At 54.9% G+C, this 19,712-nt stretch overlaps 2 protein-coding genes and 1 non-coding gene across 4 annotated transcripts; all 3 read right to left on the bottom strand.

Moving 5' to 3' along the window:
* Positions 1-4,174: 4,174 nt before the first annotated feature.
* On the bottom strand, positions 4,175-4,279 carry LOC132004679 (U6 spliceosomal RNA). The gene has a single exon (XR_009400623.1). It is a non-coding gene; the product is annotated as a U6 spliceosomal RNA (small nuclear RNA).
* A 2,790-nt stretch (positions 4,280-7,069) lies between these two features.
* Positions 7,070-8,480, bottom strand: OVCA2 (OVCA2 serine hydrolase domain containing). Its single transcript, XM_059378616.1, has 2 exons — positions 8,249-8,480; positions 7,070-7,920 (listed from the first exon to the last, which is right to left on the bottom strand). The coding sequence occupies exons 1-2, from the start codon at positions 8,430-8,432 to the stop codon at positions 7,421-7,423; spliced, it is 684 nt and encodes a 227-aa protein (XP_059234599.1). The 5' UTR covers positions 8,433-8,480; the 3' UTR covers positions 7,070-7,420.
* DPH1 (diphthamide biosynthesis 1) lies at positions 7,834-17,511 on the bottom strand. Of its 2 annotated transcripts, none has more exons than XM_059378614.1 (13): positions 17,118-17,511; positions 15,253-15,405; positions 15,064-15,127; positions 13,299-13,420; positions 12,710-12,867; positions 12,460-12,581; positions 10,662-10,730; positions 10,103-10,259; positions 9,874-9,977; positions 9,283-9,361; positions 8,876-9,016; positions 8,594-8,695; positions 7,834-7,920 (listed from the first exon to the last, which is right to left on the bottom strand). In XM_059378614.1, the coding sequence occupies exons 1-12, from the start codon at positions 17,176-17,178 to the stop codon at positions 8,612-8,614; spliced, it is 1,314 nt and encodes a 437-aa protein (XP_059234597.1). In that variant the 5' UTR covers positions 17,179-17,511; the 3' UTR covers positions 7,834-7,920; positions 8,594-8,611. The 2 variants fall into 2 exon arrangements, with proteins under 2 accessions (XP_059234597.1, XP_059234598.1); XM_059378615.1 differs by having other exon boundaries at positions 9,874-9,974; positions 17,118-17,510.
* Positions 17,512-19,712: the final 2,201 nt, after the last annotated feature.

The raw sequence follows: 19,712 nt of genomic DNA, 5'->3' as shown, positions 1-19,712 counted from the left end.
TCCTCCCCAACACAGAAAAGCCGCCAGGGAGAAAAGAACCACAGGGACAAAGGCTGGAGGCAAAAGAAAAAGAGGTGGGGTGGGGGGAGACTCCTGGAGGATAGACTCCAAAAGTTGTTCAGGACTTCTCCCCCTGCGTTTCTACTGGAATCTTTTATCCTCTTGATGGGACCAGATCCTAGCCCCACAAGGAGCCCCTCAACCCAGTTCACTTTTGTACAGTATCCACTGTACCATCTTTTTTTTTTTTTTTTCAACACTCTCCCCGGATCCCCACTCCCTGAATTAACTCACTGCCCATCCCTATCCTCAGGCTGTCCTTACATCCCTATGGAAGGGTCTCACAGACTTGCAGCCAGCCTTGCTGCCTTCCTGTGGACTTCACTCTTCTTCAATTTTTGATCTTTTCCTCCCTCCCTAGTTTCTATCTACCCTACTAGCCTGGCACTGTTCTCCCTCAACACCTGCTCCTCGCCTCTACCTCCCCCCACCCCAATCCATCTCCTCTCTCTGTGAACACATTCACCCTCCTCCATTTAGAACTCTCCTCAATTGATGGAACCAGGATTGTTCATTTCTCTGCTCTTGTTCAGGGGAATTCTGTCCCACACGGCTTAGGGCCTTCCTGTCAATTCATACCTCCAAGGAACTCTAACTCCTCCAGGAAGTGGTCTTGCCACTCCATCCTCCAGAGATCCTTTTCTGTCAATCCGCTGAGCCCTTGGTCTCCTTCACTCATTATCACCCACAAATGGGTACTGAACGGGGTCTGCTTGGTGCCAGGCTCTGACACTGGCACTGCCGACCTGTGCTCCTCCCCGCCGCCCTGTTTTTCCTCTCCGCCGCCCCCCCCCCCGCCCAACTCCTCCATAGAGGAACCCCTTGCTCATATCCGGGGAATGCAAGCCACTCTTCTCAACTTTTCTGGGGTCTCCAGCTCCTGACTGGTTCCTAGACCTCCGGGACATGCATCCCCCCCCCCACCCCCCACGCGCCATTCCTCCCAGGCCCAGACTCCTACAAAGCTTCTGCGAGCCCTGGGCTCCCCCACTCTTCTTCCCCCATTTCCCCGACGCCACAGCTCTAGATGCTGCTTTAGGCCCCTCCTCAGGTCTAGCTTCCTCTCCTGTACCTCCCACCCCAGGGTGATGACACTGCAGTGGCCACGCGTGGTGTAACGCCACCGAAGGTCATCTTGTGACGTCACAGAGCCGTCGAGTCCAGGAACTGAGGAGTGGGAGAGGGGGCTGCCGGTTGAGCACCTCGGAAGGCCGGTCGGGAAGTGGGATTGCATCCCCCAGGTGTCCCAGGGTGCTTAAAGGTGTAGGACCCGTCCGCCCTCCCTGCACTGTCCTCCCGCCGGCCCCCAGTCCGCAGTTCCGGAAAGTTAACCCTTTGTAGACCGGTACAGGAGCCCGGGCTCCCCCTCCCTGTTCCTGCTTCCGTGCGCCCTCCTCCCCCTCCCAGCTCCCCGTCGCCTTAGTCCCCCCCCAACCCCCCGCCTCGCCACTATAAATAGCCCCTCTTCCAGTTTCCTAAATTCCCTGCTGACGTCGGCAGCGCGTCAGTGTGTAGGAGCCGCGGCCGCATGAATGAGCCGCCGCACGAGTACTACGCGCGCCTATAAAAGCAGCGGCGCCAGCCGGGCTGCGGGAGGCGAACGGGAGCCGGCGCGACGCGGCCCGACAGGTAAGTGGGACTGACCGACCGACGGTCTACAGATGGACCGATGCACGAACACGGACGGAAAGGCAATGAGGAGACCGGCAGACGGCAGGTTGGCTGGCCCCTAAGGGGTGGGATTGGGAACAGGGTGTGGGATGAGGATCCCCTCGCAGCTGGTGGAGCCGGGCCGGAGGCGTATCCAGAACCCCGTGCTGCACTTGCCCGCGCCCGGATGAAGACGCAGCCACTTCGGAGGAGCATCGAACAGAGGACGGACCCCAGGGTCCCTGCGACATTTCCTGGGGCTCCTGCGCCATTCTCCCAAGAAAGTGGGGCGAAGATGCTGACGCCCCAGAAGACGCGCCCCCTCCTCCCCCTCCCCGCACCGCAGTGACTCAGCCTCGCTGCCCCTGCCGGCTGAGCGGGGCTACCGGAGAAGGACAGACGCCCACCTGCCCGCCGACCTAGGCTCGTCTCTTTCGGGACCCCCACCCCGTATCCAGTCGGGCACCCCCTCCCCGTCCCATCCCGTCGGGCTGGTCCCTTTGCGCCCCCGACTTCCCGCCTCTGCGCGAGGAGCTGTCCTCTCAGGACCAGGAGGGGGCGGGACCTCGGCCGGGCTGCCCCGCCCCCCCCCACTGAGCGCCCCCACGCCGCCGCCGGAAGTGCCTCTCCGCAGGGACATATTTGACGTCACAGGGTTTTGACGTCAAGGGCCGCGTGCCTGTCCGCAAGCTCTGGGGCCAAGAAAGGCGGGAGACGCGGGGGAGGAAGAGCAGCAGCGCCCCCAGCTGCAGGCAACCGAGGCACCCCCGCCCGCCCGGGCAGAGCGCCGGCACCTTGGCTCTAGACTGCTTACTGCCCGGGCCGCCCTCAGTAACAGTCTCCAGTCACGGCCACCGACGCCTGGCCCCGCCCCAGGACCGCGGACCCGGCCACCTGCCGCGCCCCGGGCCCCTCAGTTCCCCAGGGTCCCTCAGCCCAGAGCGCGCGCTCCGCGCCGCCGCTGTCCGCGGTGCTGATCCAGCGCAGGCGCTGCCATCCGCCAGTCCGGTCCCTGGTCACCAGAGGCTGCGAGGGGCGGCCGCTCACACGCACATCGCACGGCCCCCGAGCCCGGTCCCCATCGCGCGCGCTCTCCCCCCGCTACCCCCTCCCCAACCCGCTGTCCTGACGTCTGCCTGACTGGAGCTGCCACGGTGCCGTCAGTAGCGCGCGCCCCGCCCCCGCGTCTCCAGGGCAACCGTGGCTTTCGATTGTTACTGTGGGAACCGGAGGTAACAGTCTACAGCCATGGTCGCCCCGCAGCACGCCCACGCACTGCGCCCGCCGCGCACTGCCAGCCCCGGATGGGGGAGACCAGGAGCAGGAGGAAACGGGGGCGGCGAGTCAAGATCCGATGTATCTATGGGGGCGGAGGGCGGTGAGGTGCTGGGGGGTGGACTGCTCTCGAGTCTGATCGCTGCGTGTCTACCAAGGCAGGGAAGGAAGCACGGTCTGGGCTGTATGTCTGACCGTCCGCCTCAGTGACCGTCCTGTCCTCTTGGCTGAGGTTGCAGCCAGGGAATGGCGAAAGAAGGGGTAGTTCTGGGATTTGTGTTCTATCTCCTCGGTGGGAGGGAGGCGGCTGGGACCCGAAGGCCTCCTGCAGACTGAAGGGAGTAGATGGAGCAAAGTTTTCCTAAAATGCCACAACAGCATTCTTCCGGGAAACCCTCTGCTGAGCAGGCAGAAAGCGTGACTAATCCTTGAACCCATTTTCTGATGCCGCCGTCCCTCACTCTTCTCCCCGCTCTTTCATCCTCTGATCCATGTAGAGTGATAAGAAAGGTCCCCAACCCTCAGGAAGCCAGTGTGCTTGTAAAATGAACCCGGTCAGTAAAGCATTGTCTGAATGTATCAGCAGCCTCACTTCAATCGGTGCTGGATTCTAATTTGAGATAGTGTCTCAAATTAGTTCTAAAGTGGAAAAGTGAATATGAGAGGGGCTGAAGTCCTATTGGTCCAGTGAAGTGTGAGCAACGACCTTTTCAAAAACACACTTATATCTCCTACCACCACCACCAACACCCAGTGCAGGGGCTGACTGATGGATACCGGGTGCAGGACTTCCCTAGGCACAGTCCTGGAAATGGTTAATGCAATCCAGTCCTGCCTCTCATTAAACCAATTTTCTGTTACCTATCCATAACCCCTCCTTTGTTAAACTACTTTTAAGGCAATTGGTGCTGGTTTCACAGCTAATCAATTCCCACACGCTTCCTTCCTCCCACTCACGGATCCCAAGGTCTTAGATTAAATGTTCTTGATTCTGGAATCCAGCGGCTATCTGTGGGCAGACTGTAATGTGTGCAGATGGGAGTAGTGCCCTGGGAAGCAGGAGGTCCAACCTGGCCTCATCACCGACTGGTTATCATTTAAGGGGCTGGGTTTTTGAACTTTGTGTAACATGGGATAATAATCATTCCTCTCTGGCCGAAGTGTAAGGATCAAATAGGATCACGTGAGTAAAAACCTTTGAAAACTGCAGAATGCTATTTCATTGCGCAGGGGCCATGCTAATCTTCTCTGTATCGTTCCAATTTTTTAGTATATGTGCTGCCGAAGCGAGCACCAGAATGCTATTTCAATCTTAAGTATTCTACTAGGCCGTTATGTCTTTGTGAGGGGCTGGTAGCACTGAGGAGACCCCAGCTCTGGCCACTTAGGCAGAATGAACAGGGGAAAGGAGCACAACTTTCTGAGCAGAAGCTCTTGGACTTGGGCTATGGAGGGGACTTCTTTGCTCAGGGACTACTCTCAAGAGCTTTAGGTATTGAAGGTGGAGTGAGAGGCAGAAAAGAGAAATGGGAGCAATATTCTGAAGGGACCAAGTTGTCTGCAGTTTGAACCCATCTGGAGAAAATGGTCAGAGGGGGGAAACCAGAGAAGTGACTTTAGAGAATTTTTTAGTATCTTAGGACCTCAATGAGTGCACCCCAACCCCAACCTATTTTATGGATTAGGAAGGTGAGACCCAGACAGGACACCTAGCCCAAAAGTCTTGAGTGCTGCGTGTCCTCTCTGCACTTCTGAGGTTACAGGAGAGAAAGCAATGACTAGGAATGGTTAGGAATGTGAATTCTGGATCTGAATCCAACTTTGGGTAAGTTACTTAACTCCTCTGCACCTGTTTTCCTCAGTTGTAATATTAAGTTAATAGTGGCTACTTCAGGAAATAGTGAGATTAAATTGGGCAACTCTCTAAAGTTTCTGCTTTTCACAGTATCAGGTGTAGTTAGCGCTTCACCAAAGGTACTCCTCTTTCTAACCTCCGGACCTCATTTCCCTTAAATACAAATTGAAAATGTTACATGAATGGTTAATTGGAGAGCTTTCTCCCCATCCCTAGTGGAGCGCATGAGAATCCCAGGTGTGTGTTGTTTTTTTCAAATAGCACGTTTACCAGAGACTTATATTCTACTAAGGCAATGGTTTTCAAATATCATGTTGTATGGGAGTGTCCAGTCCAGGGAGTTTGCAAAAATGCAGATTCCTCGGTCCAGCAACTGGCTCGGTAGGGCAAGTTTTTTTTTTTTTTTTTTAAGATTTTATTTATTTATTTGACAGAGAAAGATCACAAGTAGGCAGAGAGGCGGGCAGAGAGAGAGAGAGGGAAGCAGGCTCCCCACTGAGCGGAGAGCCCGATGCGGGACTTGATCCCAAGACCCTGAGATCATGACCCAAGCCGAAGGCAGCGGCTTAACCGACTGAGCCACCCAGGTGCCCCTCGGTAGGTCAAGTTTTAACATGATTCTGATGCAAGTGGTCCGTAGAATCTGTGTGGGGTGGGCGGCAATGACCCCTAAGATTCTCTGTTGCTCCTGGAGGATGTGATGGGAAGGACATCCCACTTGTTGGGAAGCAGTGACCACATGATCTCTTTCCTTCTAGCTTGGACATTTTCTGATTCTTAAGGCAGGAGGTGGGGGAGGGAGAATTCTCACCCAGAGCACTGAGCACTTCTGCTCCCCCTAATACTGTTCTGCTCTACCCTCATCCTTCTAACTTTAAACCCTGGCTTAAAATTCATTCCCCACTCTATCTTGTTCTCTCTCTTTTCATCCTCACAGTAAATCCAAGTAGCAAGGGCTGTGGTAGCAACTGTCATCCTTTTCATCTCTTGGGACCTCGCTAAAGGGGGCAGGCTATGATGGCCATGGGGGCACATGAGCTCTGAACTGCATACTCACTGCATTCCACTCTGAACTCATTTCCAGAGAAGCCGGGGATCTGTGTGTGAAATTCATAAGATATTAAATACTATAAATCCAGTATTTTCTAAAATCCTATGGGCCAAATTCAACAGGTCTGTAGCAATAATTCAGCCCATTTCTGAGTCCCGTCCTTTTGTCAAAGGGATCCCTTTAAAACACCCAAGAGCAAGCAGAGCCGATACTAGCAAGGGGGAACTATCCTCCCATCCCCACTTTCTGCTGTAAAGGTCCTAAATTCCAGTAAACTGGGTCTGCTGGGGGAGGGCGGTGTAACTCCAGTTTTTTTTTTTTTTTTTTTGCTTAGACAACTACTGTCGTTAGTGAAGAATTCGGGATTGGGGGTAATTTAAGGTATATTAGTCTGACTGTCTCAGGATGGGAGGAGGTATTTGTGCTATATCCCCTAACCCTATTCCTATTCAATTCCTAAACTCCCTGGGAACAACCATGCTTGAGGGCTAGATCAGGGCCTCCTGGGATATTCCAGAAAAGGAATGAGGTTGTGATCCTGCAGAGGCAGGGCTGAAATCAAAGAGCAGGATGGGCCACAGGTGGGGGCACTGGAAGCAGGGCAAGGAGCTAAAGTGGGCAGTCTTTAGAGTGTCTGGGAACGAATGATCTCTAAAACTGGAGGGGCTACTTAGGCCCTGGCTGGATCACTACAAAGCAGCATCAATCCCAGAAACTGCAGGTGAGGGCAGGTTTGTAAAAGGGTTTCTTTTGTGTGATCTTGGGCCTCTTCCCAAGGTCTAGGACCAACCCATCCTCCAAGCTTATAGCTCAGAGGGGCCAAAGCAGTTCTGGAGGAAAAAGCAGAGCACCCAAGAAGCCAGAGTTTGACAGAAGGCCAGTACACAACCCTCAGGGTTCAGAGGAAGCCTAACTCGGGGAGCCCAGGGAGCACCTTGCCCAGCAATCTCTTCCGAGAACTTCTCAAAAGTAAAATTCTTCCAACTCTGCTACCAAGGCCTCCTTTCCTTCCGCTTGGGACTTCTACCAAATGTGGGTACACATGAGCTTATCCTGGGGGGTTCGTAACTAGAAACACGTCCTTCCCTCTTTGGAGCTGCCCTGGAAGCTCTGTGGATGTCAGGAATCCGGACTTCTGTCACAAAATGGCTTTCCTGCGCGTAGGAGGACAAAGATGCTCAAAATTGCCACCAGCACTTTATTATGCAGCAGTCACAGTAGCATCAGCCCCCACGTTCCCATGTCACCCTCCACTTATCCAGGGGTCCACTGGCCTTTTTCATGTTTGAGTGGCAGATGCCAAGCTCCGCTAAGTCCTTCTGATCCCTTTTTTCTTGAGTGTAGAGCTGGGCTTATAATAAGCTGAGTCTCAGAATTGATACTTGTCTCTTAATTGGTGATGATGAGGAACACTGACAGCCGCTAAGCTCCCAAGGGAGGGGGAAAGGGATGGAAGGACTGGATTACAGAGGCTGCCCCGAGGTCATGTGGGGGTGGGGGAAGTAGGGGCAGAGCCATTTGTTCATCTTTCATGCTGCAAACTGGTCCAAGAACTTGAGGTAGGCCTGACGCTGGGCAGCAGCTGCTGGAATGAAGTGGCCACCAGAATGAGTGAGGGTGACGGCTCCAGTGAATTGGCTAGCCAGCTGCATACTTTCCTGAGAAGGGATGACGCAGTCAGTATCCCCAAAAACGTGTAGTGAAGGCAGTAACAAGGGGCACTGCAGGATGGGTTCCTTGAGTCCAAGGCCTCGGGGACAGAAACCAGATACCAGGATGATAAACCTTGGCAAGGGGAAGCGGGGATCGCCAGCTTGGCCAAGGGCGCACACAACGGCTGCCAGCGCGGCTCCCTGGCTGAAACCAAGGAGCCCATCAAAAGGTCCCAGTTTCTTCAGTGCCTGTGCCACGGTTCCCAAGGCTTCCTCCAGGCCTCTGCATACTGTGGGCTGGCTCAGGGCGTTGAAAACGTCTGCCTCCTGTTCTGAAAACCACCAGCCTCGGGGCTGCTCCTCCGGAAGGCAGGGCTCTACAGCGATAATGGGGAAAGGATGGGGTTAGGGCAAGCGGGTATCTAGGGCATGAGAAATGAAAACGGGAGGGAGGGGGGATTGAGGGCTGACAACTAGCGAAGAGGCAGAATCTGGGGATAATGAAGTGGAGAGCCGAGTGGCATGGCAAGGCATGGCAAGCCTGATCATGGTGGAGGCCTGGGAGGCTGGGATGGAAGAAATGAAGTGTATGGGCAGGAGGAAGGCAGAGGTGAGGATGCGGCGTGGAGGTATGCTGAAAGGCGTTACGGAAATGAGGCTAGGTAAGAGACTCAGAGTGCATTTCCCGGGCACGGCCCGTCTCACCGGAGTCCGGCCCGGCGCCCTCGGGACCCGCAGCATCCGCGACCAGGTGCGGGCCGCTGAGGCACACGAGTTCGGCGCGGCCCCGCAGCGCCTTCCTCAGCGCTCCCGTCTTCTCGCGGAAGCCCCGCTCGCTCTGCCGGAAGCCGGCCAGGGCTAACACCCTCAGCGGCGGCCGCGCCGCCATCTTGCCGACCAACGCGGCAGGGACCGGAAGCAGCCTTTCCCCGAGCGGAAATCGAATGCCCGAGGGGTGGGACCAACTGCTGGCCCCACCCCAAAGGCGGGCCTCTGCGCGAACCGGGTGTTCCCATAACAACCAGGCGCGGCCCAAGCCGGGGCGGATACCTGAGACCAAGGAAGGGCTCATCGAACGTTCGTTGCTCCCTTATCGTCTCCGCAGCTGCAGCCGTCGCAAGCCGCGGCTGGAGAGGGCTGCGCGGACTCCTCCTGCATAGGAGGATGGCAGACTCTGCTCAGGGTCTCCATTCTTCGACGTCCTCCACCCTACTCCCGTGCATTTCCCGTAGCGGCCTCACGGCGGCGGCCTCGGCTCGCGTCGCTAGGGAGGCGGCCAGGCGAGGCCGCGCCTTTGGTCTCTCACCTCCCCGCTTGCAAGTCTGGGCCTACCTTCTCCAACGCCAGCGGGCTCAGGGCCTGGAGGGGGCGGTTCCGTCGGTGGTTGACTGTCCATGGCCCCAAGGAGCTGCAGGCGTAGAAGTCCATAGGGTAGGGCTGCTGCCAGGAAATGTCCCTCAGGGCCACCACTGCCTAAGGGAGGACACCCGGACAACAATACTTTTTCTGGGCAGGATTAATTGATTAAATGTTCACGATGGCCTATGGAGGTCCTATTGTCCTCATACCACAGAAAGGAAATGTGAAGCTCTGACAGGTTAAGGGACTTGACTAAGGCAACACAACTAAGAAATGAGTCAGCTGTAAAAGGTGCTGCCCACCCCACTGCAGATCCCTCCCTGGACAGAACCAGGTGCAAAGCCCACTCTCTCTCAGGTATTTTCAAAACGCAGGGTTACCTCATAGGGTGTGAGCAACGGCTTGGGGAAGGCTGTGCCCCAATCAATGGAAAGGCGCGGACATGCTACCTGCACCCACCTGGGAAGGGAAGGTCAGGTCAGACCCAAGGTAGGGGTGGGGAAGGTGGTCCTCCCCTGGGCAGCATGCTGAAAAACATGTCTTTGTTCCCAAAACACCCAATGAATTAATTCTAGAGTAAAGACAGTCACGTACTACCGTTCAGAATAACACTATAGCTGTTGATTTTCTCGTTTCCTCTGAGAGAGCCCTCTGAGAGCTCGGTCCAGGCAGCTTATCTGTGATCTTATCTCCAGAATCCAATTTAGCTTAATTCTGGTACACTGCAGGTGCCAACTACCTACCTCAAAAGAATGACTGTGATGTTACAGTTGCCTGTGAGCTCCCAAACTGAAATGGGTGAGACCCCTAGCCAAGAGCAGCCCCTGCTGAATGAGGGCTCTGTAAACATGAACATTCATGGAAGCAATCCCCACTGACTCCATCCTTCAATATGTGCTGGGCAGGACACTGATCTAAGGAAGCTTCCTTAGCCAGAGTCATTGCTAGAGAGGTAAGGTGAGGAAACTTACACATCCACTTCAGGAAGTAGGTTAAGCTTGCTGGGGAAGATCTCAGAGAGCAACAGCCTCAGGAAGGGAAGTCCTAAGGCTTGGAGCCGAGATTCCAGGTGCTGCTGGAAGATGGAGGCTAAGCTCAGGTCACCATGGTCAAGCAACCAAGTCAAAATCCCTTAAGTAATTTTCCCAGCTGGGTTTCCAGTCAGTCCCCTCCTCCAGAGGCCATCCCAAGCCCTCTGACCTCCAGAATTTTGGGGCTGCCCTGGCGGCCCAAAGTGCCCAGTATAAGGCCCCAGGATTTAGCTGAGCGGGCTGTGGCTATGGCTTCTTGGCGGTTGGCTTGCATGCGCTGGTGATCATAGTGTTCTCTCGATAGGACTTTGCTGTATGGGTCATATCTGGAAAAGAAGCTATGAGGGTTATGGTGACAGCCACTCATGGTACCTGTTGTACCCATAGCTCCCTGACCCAGTCCCTTGGGTCTCCTGAATCTTTAGGTTCCATGGAGGTAATGAGGAAGAGAGCAGAGACTGTCATTAGAAAGCTCAGTCCCACAGCTGGAACAGGCAAAAGTAGGAGGAGATTTAGAATCTCCGTATGAATCCCAGTGGGGGATGGGTGGGTACTGTGCAACAGCAGCTCTGTGTCTGATGCCTGGATTCAGGACCCAAGTTCCTCAGATACTTAGAGCTGTTGGCTGTCAAGGGGCCAGGAAATGAGGAAGTTTCGGCCAGTTGAGGGCTTCAGTGGCAGGGATATCCCACCCTCTCCCTAGCTGGTCAGCCCAGCTCAGCCCATACCGGTAAGCGGGGACACCCGGGTTGGCAATCATGACAGACTCCAGATGGAAACGGCCGTCTCCAAGATATCTGCAGCAGAAAGACAGGGGATGATAAATGTGGGGTACGGTGAGACAGCAGAAAAGGTGGGCACTGGCTTGGAGGTCCAGACTGAGCTCCTGGCTGAATGTGCTGCTACTGTGGGGGGAGGGCGGACTGGCCTAAGTCAACATTCCGCCTCCTGAGGCCTTGGTTTTCTCATGCGCAAAATAAGGAGTTTGAACTGGATGAGAATAAGGCCCTTCTAGTTATGTAATGCAGAATCTGAGAACTGCTCCTCACCCCAGACTTCTGGGGGAAGCGTAAAAGGGCAGCTATGGCCATGGGAAGGCTGCTCAGGGCTCTAGAGATCCTACCTTGGAGATGGCGGGACAGTTCCTTACCTAGCTCAACACAGACACGGCAAATAGGGTTCAACGTGTCGTCGCTATTGTAAATGAAGTTTCAGGGTCTACAAAGGCTCTCTCTCCCCAAACTGGCTCTCAGGTCCTCTGACTGAGTTGTAACAACTACTGTTAACTGGATTTGTGTCTTCTGTGCACCAAGGCCCAGAATAAGAACTTGCCATGTAGGACTCCACACTCACACCCTTAAATAGTCCTCTGAGGTACCTAGAGTATCCCGATTTTACAACAGATACAGCTGCTGTTCAGGGATGTTAAGGAATTTGCCCAAAGTCACACAGCTATTAAGCAGTAGATCTAGGACTTGTCTCTAGGCTTAACCACCAGGCTCTATCAAGCCTGTCCGTAAAAGGAGCTTCCCAGTCCACGGAGAAGGCAGAGCATAGAGGACAATCACGAATGCAGTTCCTTCTGGGAGACCACACTGATCTTTGTGATGAATGCCCCACATTCAGGGTTTCTCTCCCTCCAACACACACCTTGAAGCCCCCAGTGGTAGGCACCTATAGGCTCAGAATCCTGCGGGCACAGGCAGAGGGGCAATGCCCCTTCGGGAGCAGGGCTGTCCTATATGGGAGCAGCAGGCCCTATGGGACCAGCATCTATAGCCCCAGAGGCAGGGCTGAGTCAGGGAGTGCCCCTCCCGCTCTCCAGGCCATTAGCTAGGAATGGGGCTCCCCTCCCTAGTCCCAGCCGGGGGAGCTATCAGCTCTGAGGCTGGCTGCATTCACACAACATTAAGCATTTCCATTACCTAAAATAATTAGGCGGCAGGAGACATGCTGCTCCTGCTTGTTAGCTGTCCGGATGCTAAATTAACGGGGCTGCAGCCTGGGCGTGCCCATCCATCTTCTCCAATTATATTCCCACCATTTCTAGCCCACCCTTACCCCCACTCCCCACCCCATGAGGCCCTCTGATTCCTGCCCCAGCCTGGGAATAGCCTCTTACATGGTGGACAGAGCACCTGAGAGGGAGACAGGCCACCTGCAACCCTATTCAGTCCCCATTTTGCAGGGTGACCTTGAGCAAACAGTTAAAAAAGAGCTTGAGACTCAGCTTCCTTTCCTACACAATGAACCTCCCGATCCCTTCTAGGTGCTTTTTTTTTTTTTTTTTTAAGATTTTATTTATTTTTTGACAGACAGAGATCACAAGTAGGCAAAGAGGCAGGCAGAGAGAGAGGAAGGGAAGCAGGCTCCCTGCTGAACAGAGAGCCTGATGCGGGGCTCTATCCCAGGACATTGGGATCATGACCTGAGCCGAAGGCAGAGGTTTTAACCCACTGAGCCACCCAGGTGCCCCTCTAGCTGCATTTCTTATGTCTCTCAACTGGGCCCTCATCTTTCACTTACACAACAGCCTCCACCTCTCTGGGCAGCTGGGGAGCCGTGCAGCCCAGGATCTCCCCAGGGGACAGGGGCTTGCACTGTGGGACACTCACACGGTACTCAGCTCTCAGCTCCTGGGCAGCTGCCTGGAGGGATGAGGAGGGAAGGGAATCAAATGGGTGAAGAGGGAGAGCCAGGGCCAGAGGACCAGCCAGAGCACCTAACATGGGCCTCACGAAGAGTCCGGAGGCTGGCTGCCTATCTGGTCACTTACCTGCAAGGTCGACACAAACTGAATGGTGCTGACCAGGGCAAGGGAAGTAGCTGGGGGAAAGGTGAGGCGAATAGAATCCAGGAGGTGGGTAGTATCTATCCGGATGTCCACAAAGACATACAGTACCCGGAAGTCTCGGTCCGAGGTGTCCATGGGAACTGGGAAGAGACAAGAATTCAGGAGACTGTTTTGGAAGGCCAGAGGTGCAGGGGGCCTGCCTGGGCCAAAGTCTCTGAGCAGCCAGGACCAGTGGCTTCAGCCTAGGGATACAAGGAGTGAGCAGGAGGCAGGGGGGAGGAGGGACACAGTGATAGGTTCCCTTAGAAGCTCCTTTTCCACCCCTTGACTGGGGGCCCAGACTGCTCTACCACCAACAGCCTTTCAAACACCCGCATCTGGGACAGCAACGTTGTTTCCAAGGCAACCAAACCCAAAGGAAAGATCCACCTGCAGAGCAGGAAGGCCAAAGCCATTCCAGAAACTGAGAGGGACCTCCTGCCTGCAAGCAGGACAAGAAGGCACCATGATGGGGGAATTAGCATGCAGTCCTGCCTCCCTGCCTCCCAGCCAGGATCCCCACCCACCATACCCAGGCAGCTGTGGCCATAGTGCACCAGGAAGTCAGCTCCCAGGGCCCTGGCGGTAAAGTCATCCACACAGCAAGCCCCATATGTCACATCGCCCATCACCATCACTTCGGCCTCTGTGAACCTGTGGAGGTGAGGGAATGGGGAGGGGGACAACGAGATGGTGACACCAGGGTGAGGTGGGAGAGAGACCTACCCCTGTGGGGATATCTCAGGGCCCAGCTCCTCTCCCTATGCCCCGCAATCACTGGGGCTGGCAGCTGCCACTTCTGCCAACAAAGAGTAGGAGGGGCCCAGCTGTCACATCCCCCGGTCCTGGCAGCAGCTCTTGGAACTGGAGCGGTATGAGCACGGTCTCTGTAGCACCCGGGTTCCTCCATCCAAGCCCAGACTTCAAGAAGGACCCCCACCTCTCAGCTGGGCAGACACAGGGTCAGATACGGGGGCTCTGACGCCCCGGCTTGTCCCACCCAGAACAAGGAGCATACACACACATGCAGAGGCGCCCACTCCCATGCTTTGACACTGCAGCGTGTGTGGGTATGCATGTAGGGAAACACACAGCCTCCCTGTCACCCAGACCCCCTGCTACCTCCCCACCCTTAGTTAGGGCCCTCTGCACCTAGGGTGGGGGGGACCCACGAACGGCTCCCCCATAGCACATGGCACCACCCACACGCCTCATGCGTCAGAAAGAGTGGGCTCTGGCCAACACATTGCCATAGGATCTGCTGCCAGGCCTGAATCACTGGGGGACAGGGATGGGTGGGGAAGACCCCGCACTCCCCAAATTCACCAGGGGCATGGTGCTAGGGGACCAGTTCTTCCTTGAGAGATGTACACCTGGGCCACAGGGCCTGGCTTGGCAACTAGGGTCTCCCATCTCTCTCCTGGAGGTGTGCTGGGGAAAGCTGAGCTGCCGTCAGTCAGCAGTCCCTCCTCCTCCCCCTTCCCCAAATCAGTCTGTGCACAGAAGCAGATTATTCAACTCCTTAAAATGCAGCCCAGGCGTCTGAGTCAGCCAGAGCACTTAATTTTTTATAGATTAAAATGTATGCAAATTGGCCTGAGCCCCAGAGAGCATCCCCAAGGGGCAAGAGGGTGGGAGCTGGGAAGTGAGTCTGTGGCAGTGGATGAGAAGCGGAGTGGGGGAGGGCAGCAGCAGGGAAGTGGGAGGTTCCCATCACGAGATGACCTCCCCTTTCCCCATTCCCCCTCCCTGTTCCTGTGCTGGTTCCAGATGGCTGAGAACTCCCCACCCCCAGCCCCAAGATGGCTCATTGTAATGAAGAAACTTAGAGAGGGGAGAGGAACTGAATACCATCTCCTAGACACTTCTCCCCCACCAAGCCCCTCCTTGCCCTACTCCCCCAAATGTGTGGGAGAAAAAGGTTCCCCTTGGCTAGACCTGATGCTGACAACACAGCTCATTCCAGGTCAGCTCTGAGGATTCCTCCTCAGGCCCCACCACCTGCTCTAGGCCCAGCTTTGAAGATACTGGAAACAACTCATCTCCCCACTCCCTGCTGCACCCTCTCCCCACTTTTTTTAGGGAAAAAGAGATTTATACAGACAAGACAAGCCAGACAGGCTGGGATCTCAGCAGGCTGGGAGTTTAGTTTTGACTTTTTCCCTTTGTGCATGTATGGTTGTGGGAGGGGGCAAGGTAAGGCCAAGGTCCAGAAGGAAAAAATGTCAACAGGAAGAGATATAATGGGCATGGGGAAGGTCTTGGCTTAGCTTCTTCTCCAGTGCCCCAAGCCTCACCTTTCCAAGATATCCACAATGGTGCAGGCAAAGAGGAGAAGGCCCTCAGGCATTTGCAAGGCCACTGAAAGACAGAGCGAAGAAGACATGAGAGCAGAGGTCTAGGAAAATCCTGGAATGGGGATACTGTCCCTGACAGAGCCAGGCAACCTCTCCACCCCTACCCAATCTCAAAACTTGGGGGCTCACCCTTTTTGGCCTGGGCCTGCTGAATCCTCCAGATGGTCTTGGGAATCTCAAAGTTATAGTTGGAAGGCAGGACCTGAATGGCTGCCTGGAGCTGGGGGTTGTTCAGGATCTCAGGGGGGATCTGATTGGCCAAGCGGCCCCTAGGGGCTCGACCTAGGACAAATGAAAGGACTGAGTTGGCACCTGGCCTAAAAGAGAACCAGACCCAGTTAAGTCCTTACCACCACCCAAGTTTCAGGCCCAGATCCCAGATGCCAAGGGGGTTGGCCCAGCTTTCTTCCTCACTGAGTTCATTCTGAAGCTGGAAAGACAACCCATTAAGCCTGAAAGAGATCTGCATAATTAACTTCCATATTGAGAGATTACTGAGAATCAAAGATTTGAGCCCATGAGTGAGGTATACCCCATCCCTTACCTTTGGAAGAACAGAGATAACACCAGGAGACTGAACTGAGTCCAAACAACGGCTCCTTGGTAAAGAACAACTCTGAGGAAAACCCAAGAGCCTAGAAGTCTGGGAAAATGTCCTCCCCTGCGCCCAAACCCTCACACAAGTCCCTGAGAACACTTTGAAGTTCTGAGGTCCTAGATATGCAGTCTATAAGCAAACTTACTAAGTACTGACTTAAAAGACTGCCCTCTTTACTCAAGTCCCACTGACTCTGTCTACAGTGGGACTCTTCCCTCTCCTCGTTTAAAAGGGAAATAAAAACCAAATATTTAACTGACTTAACAGCTTCCTTAGTCTCACTGTTCCACCCCAGGAAAAATAAAAGAACACACTCTAGTTAGGACTGCAGGCAAACAGGTAAGGACAGAGAAGCTACCCCACCCTTTAGGGGCTAGTAGTCTAGCAGGGGCAAATGCAGGTGTACAAATTACAACCTAATTAAAGGAGAAAACACTGTAGCCATTAGCAAAGCTGCAACCCTTAATTTGCTTCCTATTCCTCATAATTCAGCTTAACTCAACCCTATTATCTCTCCAGGAACCAGAGAGTTTGGGAATGTGATAAGGAATCAAGAAATTAATTTATTGAACAAATATTTATTGAACCTGTACTTTGTGCCAGAACTTCTGCTAGGGCCCTTTACTACTATGGCAGGGATCCTCCCAGACATAACCCTTCATCCTCTGCCTGTGGGCAGATGATCGTAGTTGATGATGGTTGATGAGACCATATTTGAATGTTACTACGGCCGTAGTTTTTGTTCATTTGTTTCAAAGACCTTGGAACAAACAGCCCAGAATCCTGGGCCCCTCACAAAAGCTCCTCTGATAGGGCAAGTCCCCTGTGGTCGTTGGGATGTGGGAGCTGCTGGTTTTAGAAGCTCAATTGGTCCTCGGGACTAGTAGGCGCCTCCTCTTTTATCACGTGTCTGTGATCTTCAGTTTACATCAGTATTCCCGGGTAGACAAGATCCCTGAGGGCAAGGCTGTTGTGTAGTCCCTGAACCCAGCACAGGCCTGGCAGTCAGTGAGCTGTTTGAATGAAACCCTGTGCCTCTTTCATGGAGGCATTCCCCGACGGCCCACTTGTGGAATGGCCGCTGCAGCGCGCCTGGCTCTTTCCTTCCCCATCGGGTCCGCTTTATCCGTGAGTCCTCCTGTGCCAGCCAAGGCAAGGGCGGGGGCAGCGTTTCCGGCTTGAGGATTACAAGCTCCTAGGAATTGCTGCCCTAAGGCTGCAAAAGGAAGACTGGTCCCTCTGGGCTCCAGCGAAAGCCGCCGGAGCAAGTGACCGCGGGGCCCTCCGGGTCTGGCGGAGAAAGGCCGCCGCCGTTAGCGGGGGAAGGTGCTGTCCCTGACTTGGGAGCCCTGACTCGCGATGCGAGGTCCGGAGGCCGCAGCGTAGTAGCACCCACCTCTACTAGTGCCGTTTCGGCTGCCCGGCTCCGCCGCCACGGACTCCGCCAGCGCCGCCATCACTGGCCTGTCCACGTGGAGACCAAAAAGGCAGCACTAGAAGAACGCCGAGAACTCAGACCTTGCGATCGACCGCCGGTCGCTGGCGAGGGGCGGGAATTTGCTGGGCGGGGACTAGGAAGGAAACGGTAGGGGCGGGGCTACCGCGGTCCCCAGCCCGCAGGGACTCAGCTCTCCACCGCCCCTAGCTGTCCCGTACCAATCGCAGTTGCACTCTCGACGATCCAGTCTTCTCCTCTGCTCCCGGTTTTCCAGATCTGGCACTCCCGGACCAGTGCTCCCCTATTTGCCGACTCCCTGCCCGAATTCTGTGAGCCAAGTCTTGTGAATGGGAGACCACCCCCGCCACCGCCCCGTATCCCTTTCGCTCTTCTCTGTCTCTCCTGGTAAGCAGTGGAGGCCGTGTAGGTAGAGCCAAATTCCGTACCTCAGAGGACCCCACTGCCCAAACAAGACAGAACTCAGCTCCCATCAGCCCAGCTCCAAGCTGAGTCCTGGGGTTTTCTGAGCGCCAGAGTGCCCTTACCTTTAGGACCAACAGTGCAGAATGCTGGAAGGTTTCCCCTGTGAAAAACTGCTACCATGGAAAGGCCCCCGCCTGAGGTTGCTTTCCTGGGGCAGGGCGTGGGGATAGGGGGAGCAGTCCAAGGAATCGGGTTGCCTAAACCAATCTACCCTTTTCCCTGCCTTGGCTGCCTCTCAGGTCCAGATAGCCTTTCTCTTGATCAGGCCTGGGCTCCTGAGATCCCAAAGGGAAGGCATAAGCAGCCAGTGAGATGGCCTTGACCTTTGGAAGATCAGAGTACCTGCAGGACTGGCCCTTAGCAAGGTCTGCCCCATACAGCAATAGTCCCCCAGGGCTGTTTGCCCATCCAGCCCTCTGGCACCACCTTCCTCTCTCAGAGGTGGTGATGTGAGCACAGCTGGCCCTTTAAGGTAGCTCTGTGGCCTGGGGCTCCCCTGGAGGCCCTCCTTGCTTGGAAACTCCTAATTAAGGTACAGGGAGAAGTGACAAACAAGCAGCCAGGGACAGGCCTGCCTGGGTGGCTGCCCAGAGAGAAAGGATGTATGGGCTGGCTGAGAGTGAGCAGCCAAGGGGAGGACCAGAAGGGGTCAGTGCTCTGCCCCCCCAGGCCACTGACTGATACTCTTAGGACAGTCATAGCTTTGGAGAGGGCTGTGGCCAATATGGGTCCCAGGAATACCCCTCTTGCCTTGATAAGAGCTCGGCATGGACTTCCCATCTCCCCTGGGTTCTTTGGACTCCCAAGGTGCAAAATTTCAATTCCAGCGAACCCCTGAGTCCAGCCCCTCCCCCTTCAGGACACTAAGGCCCAGCCTGTGGACAGCTTTAACTCTGGCTGCAGCTGTGAGATCCATGGGGGTTGGGAGGGGGGAATTGATTCCACAAGAGCAGTGGCATCTCCCTAGCAGGTCTCGCATCCCTTGGAGGCTTTCTCTGGGCAGAATGGGGCCTGTGGATGATTGAAGGCCCTCACCCTCTTACAACATTGCCCCACAGCCTCTTGTGCTGAATGAGCTGCCCTAGCACCCATTAGGAAACCAGGTGATGTCTAGGGGAACTAGGCATCAAGGACAGATGTGAGCATGTCCCCTAAGATAACTGCAGTGAAGGACATTGGGGGCTGTCCTTCAGCTTGGGCCGAGAACACCTCCATCTGTTGGTGGGGGGTCTCCCTGCCTGAGTTACTCAGCAGGCTGAGTAATTACTGCCTGACAAGAAGGCGGGCACAGTGCACCCCCACATTATACCACAACACCCGCCTCTAGTCACCCCCACCCCCTGGCTGGACTCCAAAGCAGCACCCAGCCCTCCTGAGGCCCGAAATAACTGTGCTTCTCACACTCACGCCCAGCCCCAGCCAACTTCGTCTGAGATGCTGGAGTTTGTGGGGCAGGGGGGTCATGGGGAGGCAGCTCAGGGGGCTGGAAGGAGGATTAGCAGACCCCGATTAAGGCCTACACTTTGGCACTGATCTGCTTTATGACATGGAGCAAGTTGTTCAACCTCACTGGGCCTCAGTTCGCTCAAGGAGAGCCCAGGGCCTTGAGACCAGCTTTAATGCCTGGCAGGGTGTGGGACCAAGTCAAGGCTAAGAGAGAGAATACTCCACCTCCAGTTCCATCCCAAGATGGACCAATCTTCTTAATCATCAGAACAAGGTTACTTTTTCACCTTCAAGCATTTGCACCTTTTCTCCTGCCTTGAATGTCCTTTTTCTTCTCAGACTGATAACTCAACCCTCAAGCCCCAACCTAAATGGCATCCCTTTGATGAAGGCTTCTTTGATCATCCTTCACCTTCACCCCTCTCACAGAGCTAGTAGAGCCCCCAACACTTTGTTTCTCCTCCTGTCACATTCTAAGATGCCTTGTGGGTCTTTCTTCCCCAGCTATGCCCTAAGCTCTTGTAGTTACATGCCTATGTAGTTAGCGGAAACCCAGAGCCTTGGTGCCATTGAATGCAGAGACCTTGTCTTTTTCACTGGCTGAATCCCTAGGAATAGTAATGC

Source organism: Mustela nigripes, chromosome 16, assembly GCF_022355385.1.
Source record: "Mustela nigripes isolate SB6536 chromosome 16, MUSNIG.SB6536, whole genome shotgun sequence".
Taxonomy (NCBI): domain Eukaryota; kingdom Metazoa; phylum Chordata; class Mammalia; order Carnivora; family Mustelidae; genus Mustela; species Mustela nigripes.
This window is presented reverse-complemented; position numbering and strand designations above follow the sequence as displayed.

Excerpts from the sequence above, each read along its gene's own strand:
- OVCA2 (XM_059378616.1), bottom strand. The coding sequence starts at position 8,432 with ATGGCGGCGCGGCCGCCGCTGAGGGTGTTAGCCCTGGCCGGCTTCCGG. Across the intron at positions 7,921-8,248 it reads GGGCGCCGGGCCGGACTCCG|AGCCCTGCCTTCCGGAGGAG; the intron begins GTGAGACGGGCC and ends TTATCGCTGTAG.
- DPH1 (XM_059378614.1), bottom strand. The coding sequence starts at position 17,178 with ATGGCGGCGCTGGCGGAGTCCGTGGCGGCGGAGCCGGGCAGCCGAAAC. Across the intron at positions 10,731-12,459 it reads AGAGAGGTGGAGGCTGTTGT|ATATCTTGGAGACGGCCGTT; the intron begins GTAAGTGAAAGA and ends TTTCTGCTGCAG. Across the intron at positions 9,978-10,102 it reads GCAGCCCCAAAATTCTGGAG|CAGCACCTGGAATCTCGGCT; the intron begins GTCAGAGGGCTT and ends TCCATCTTCCAG.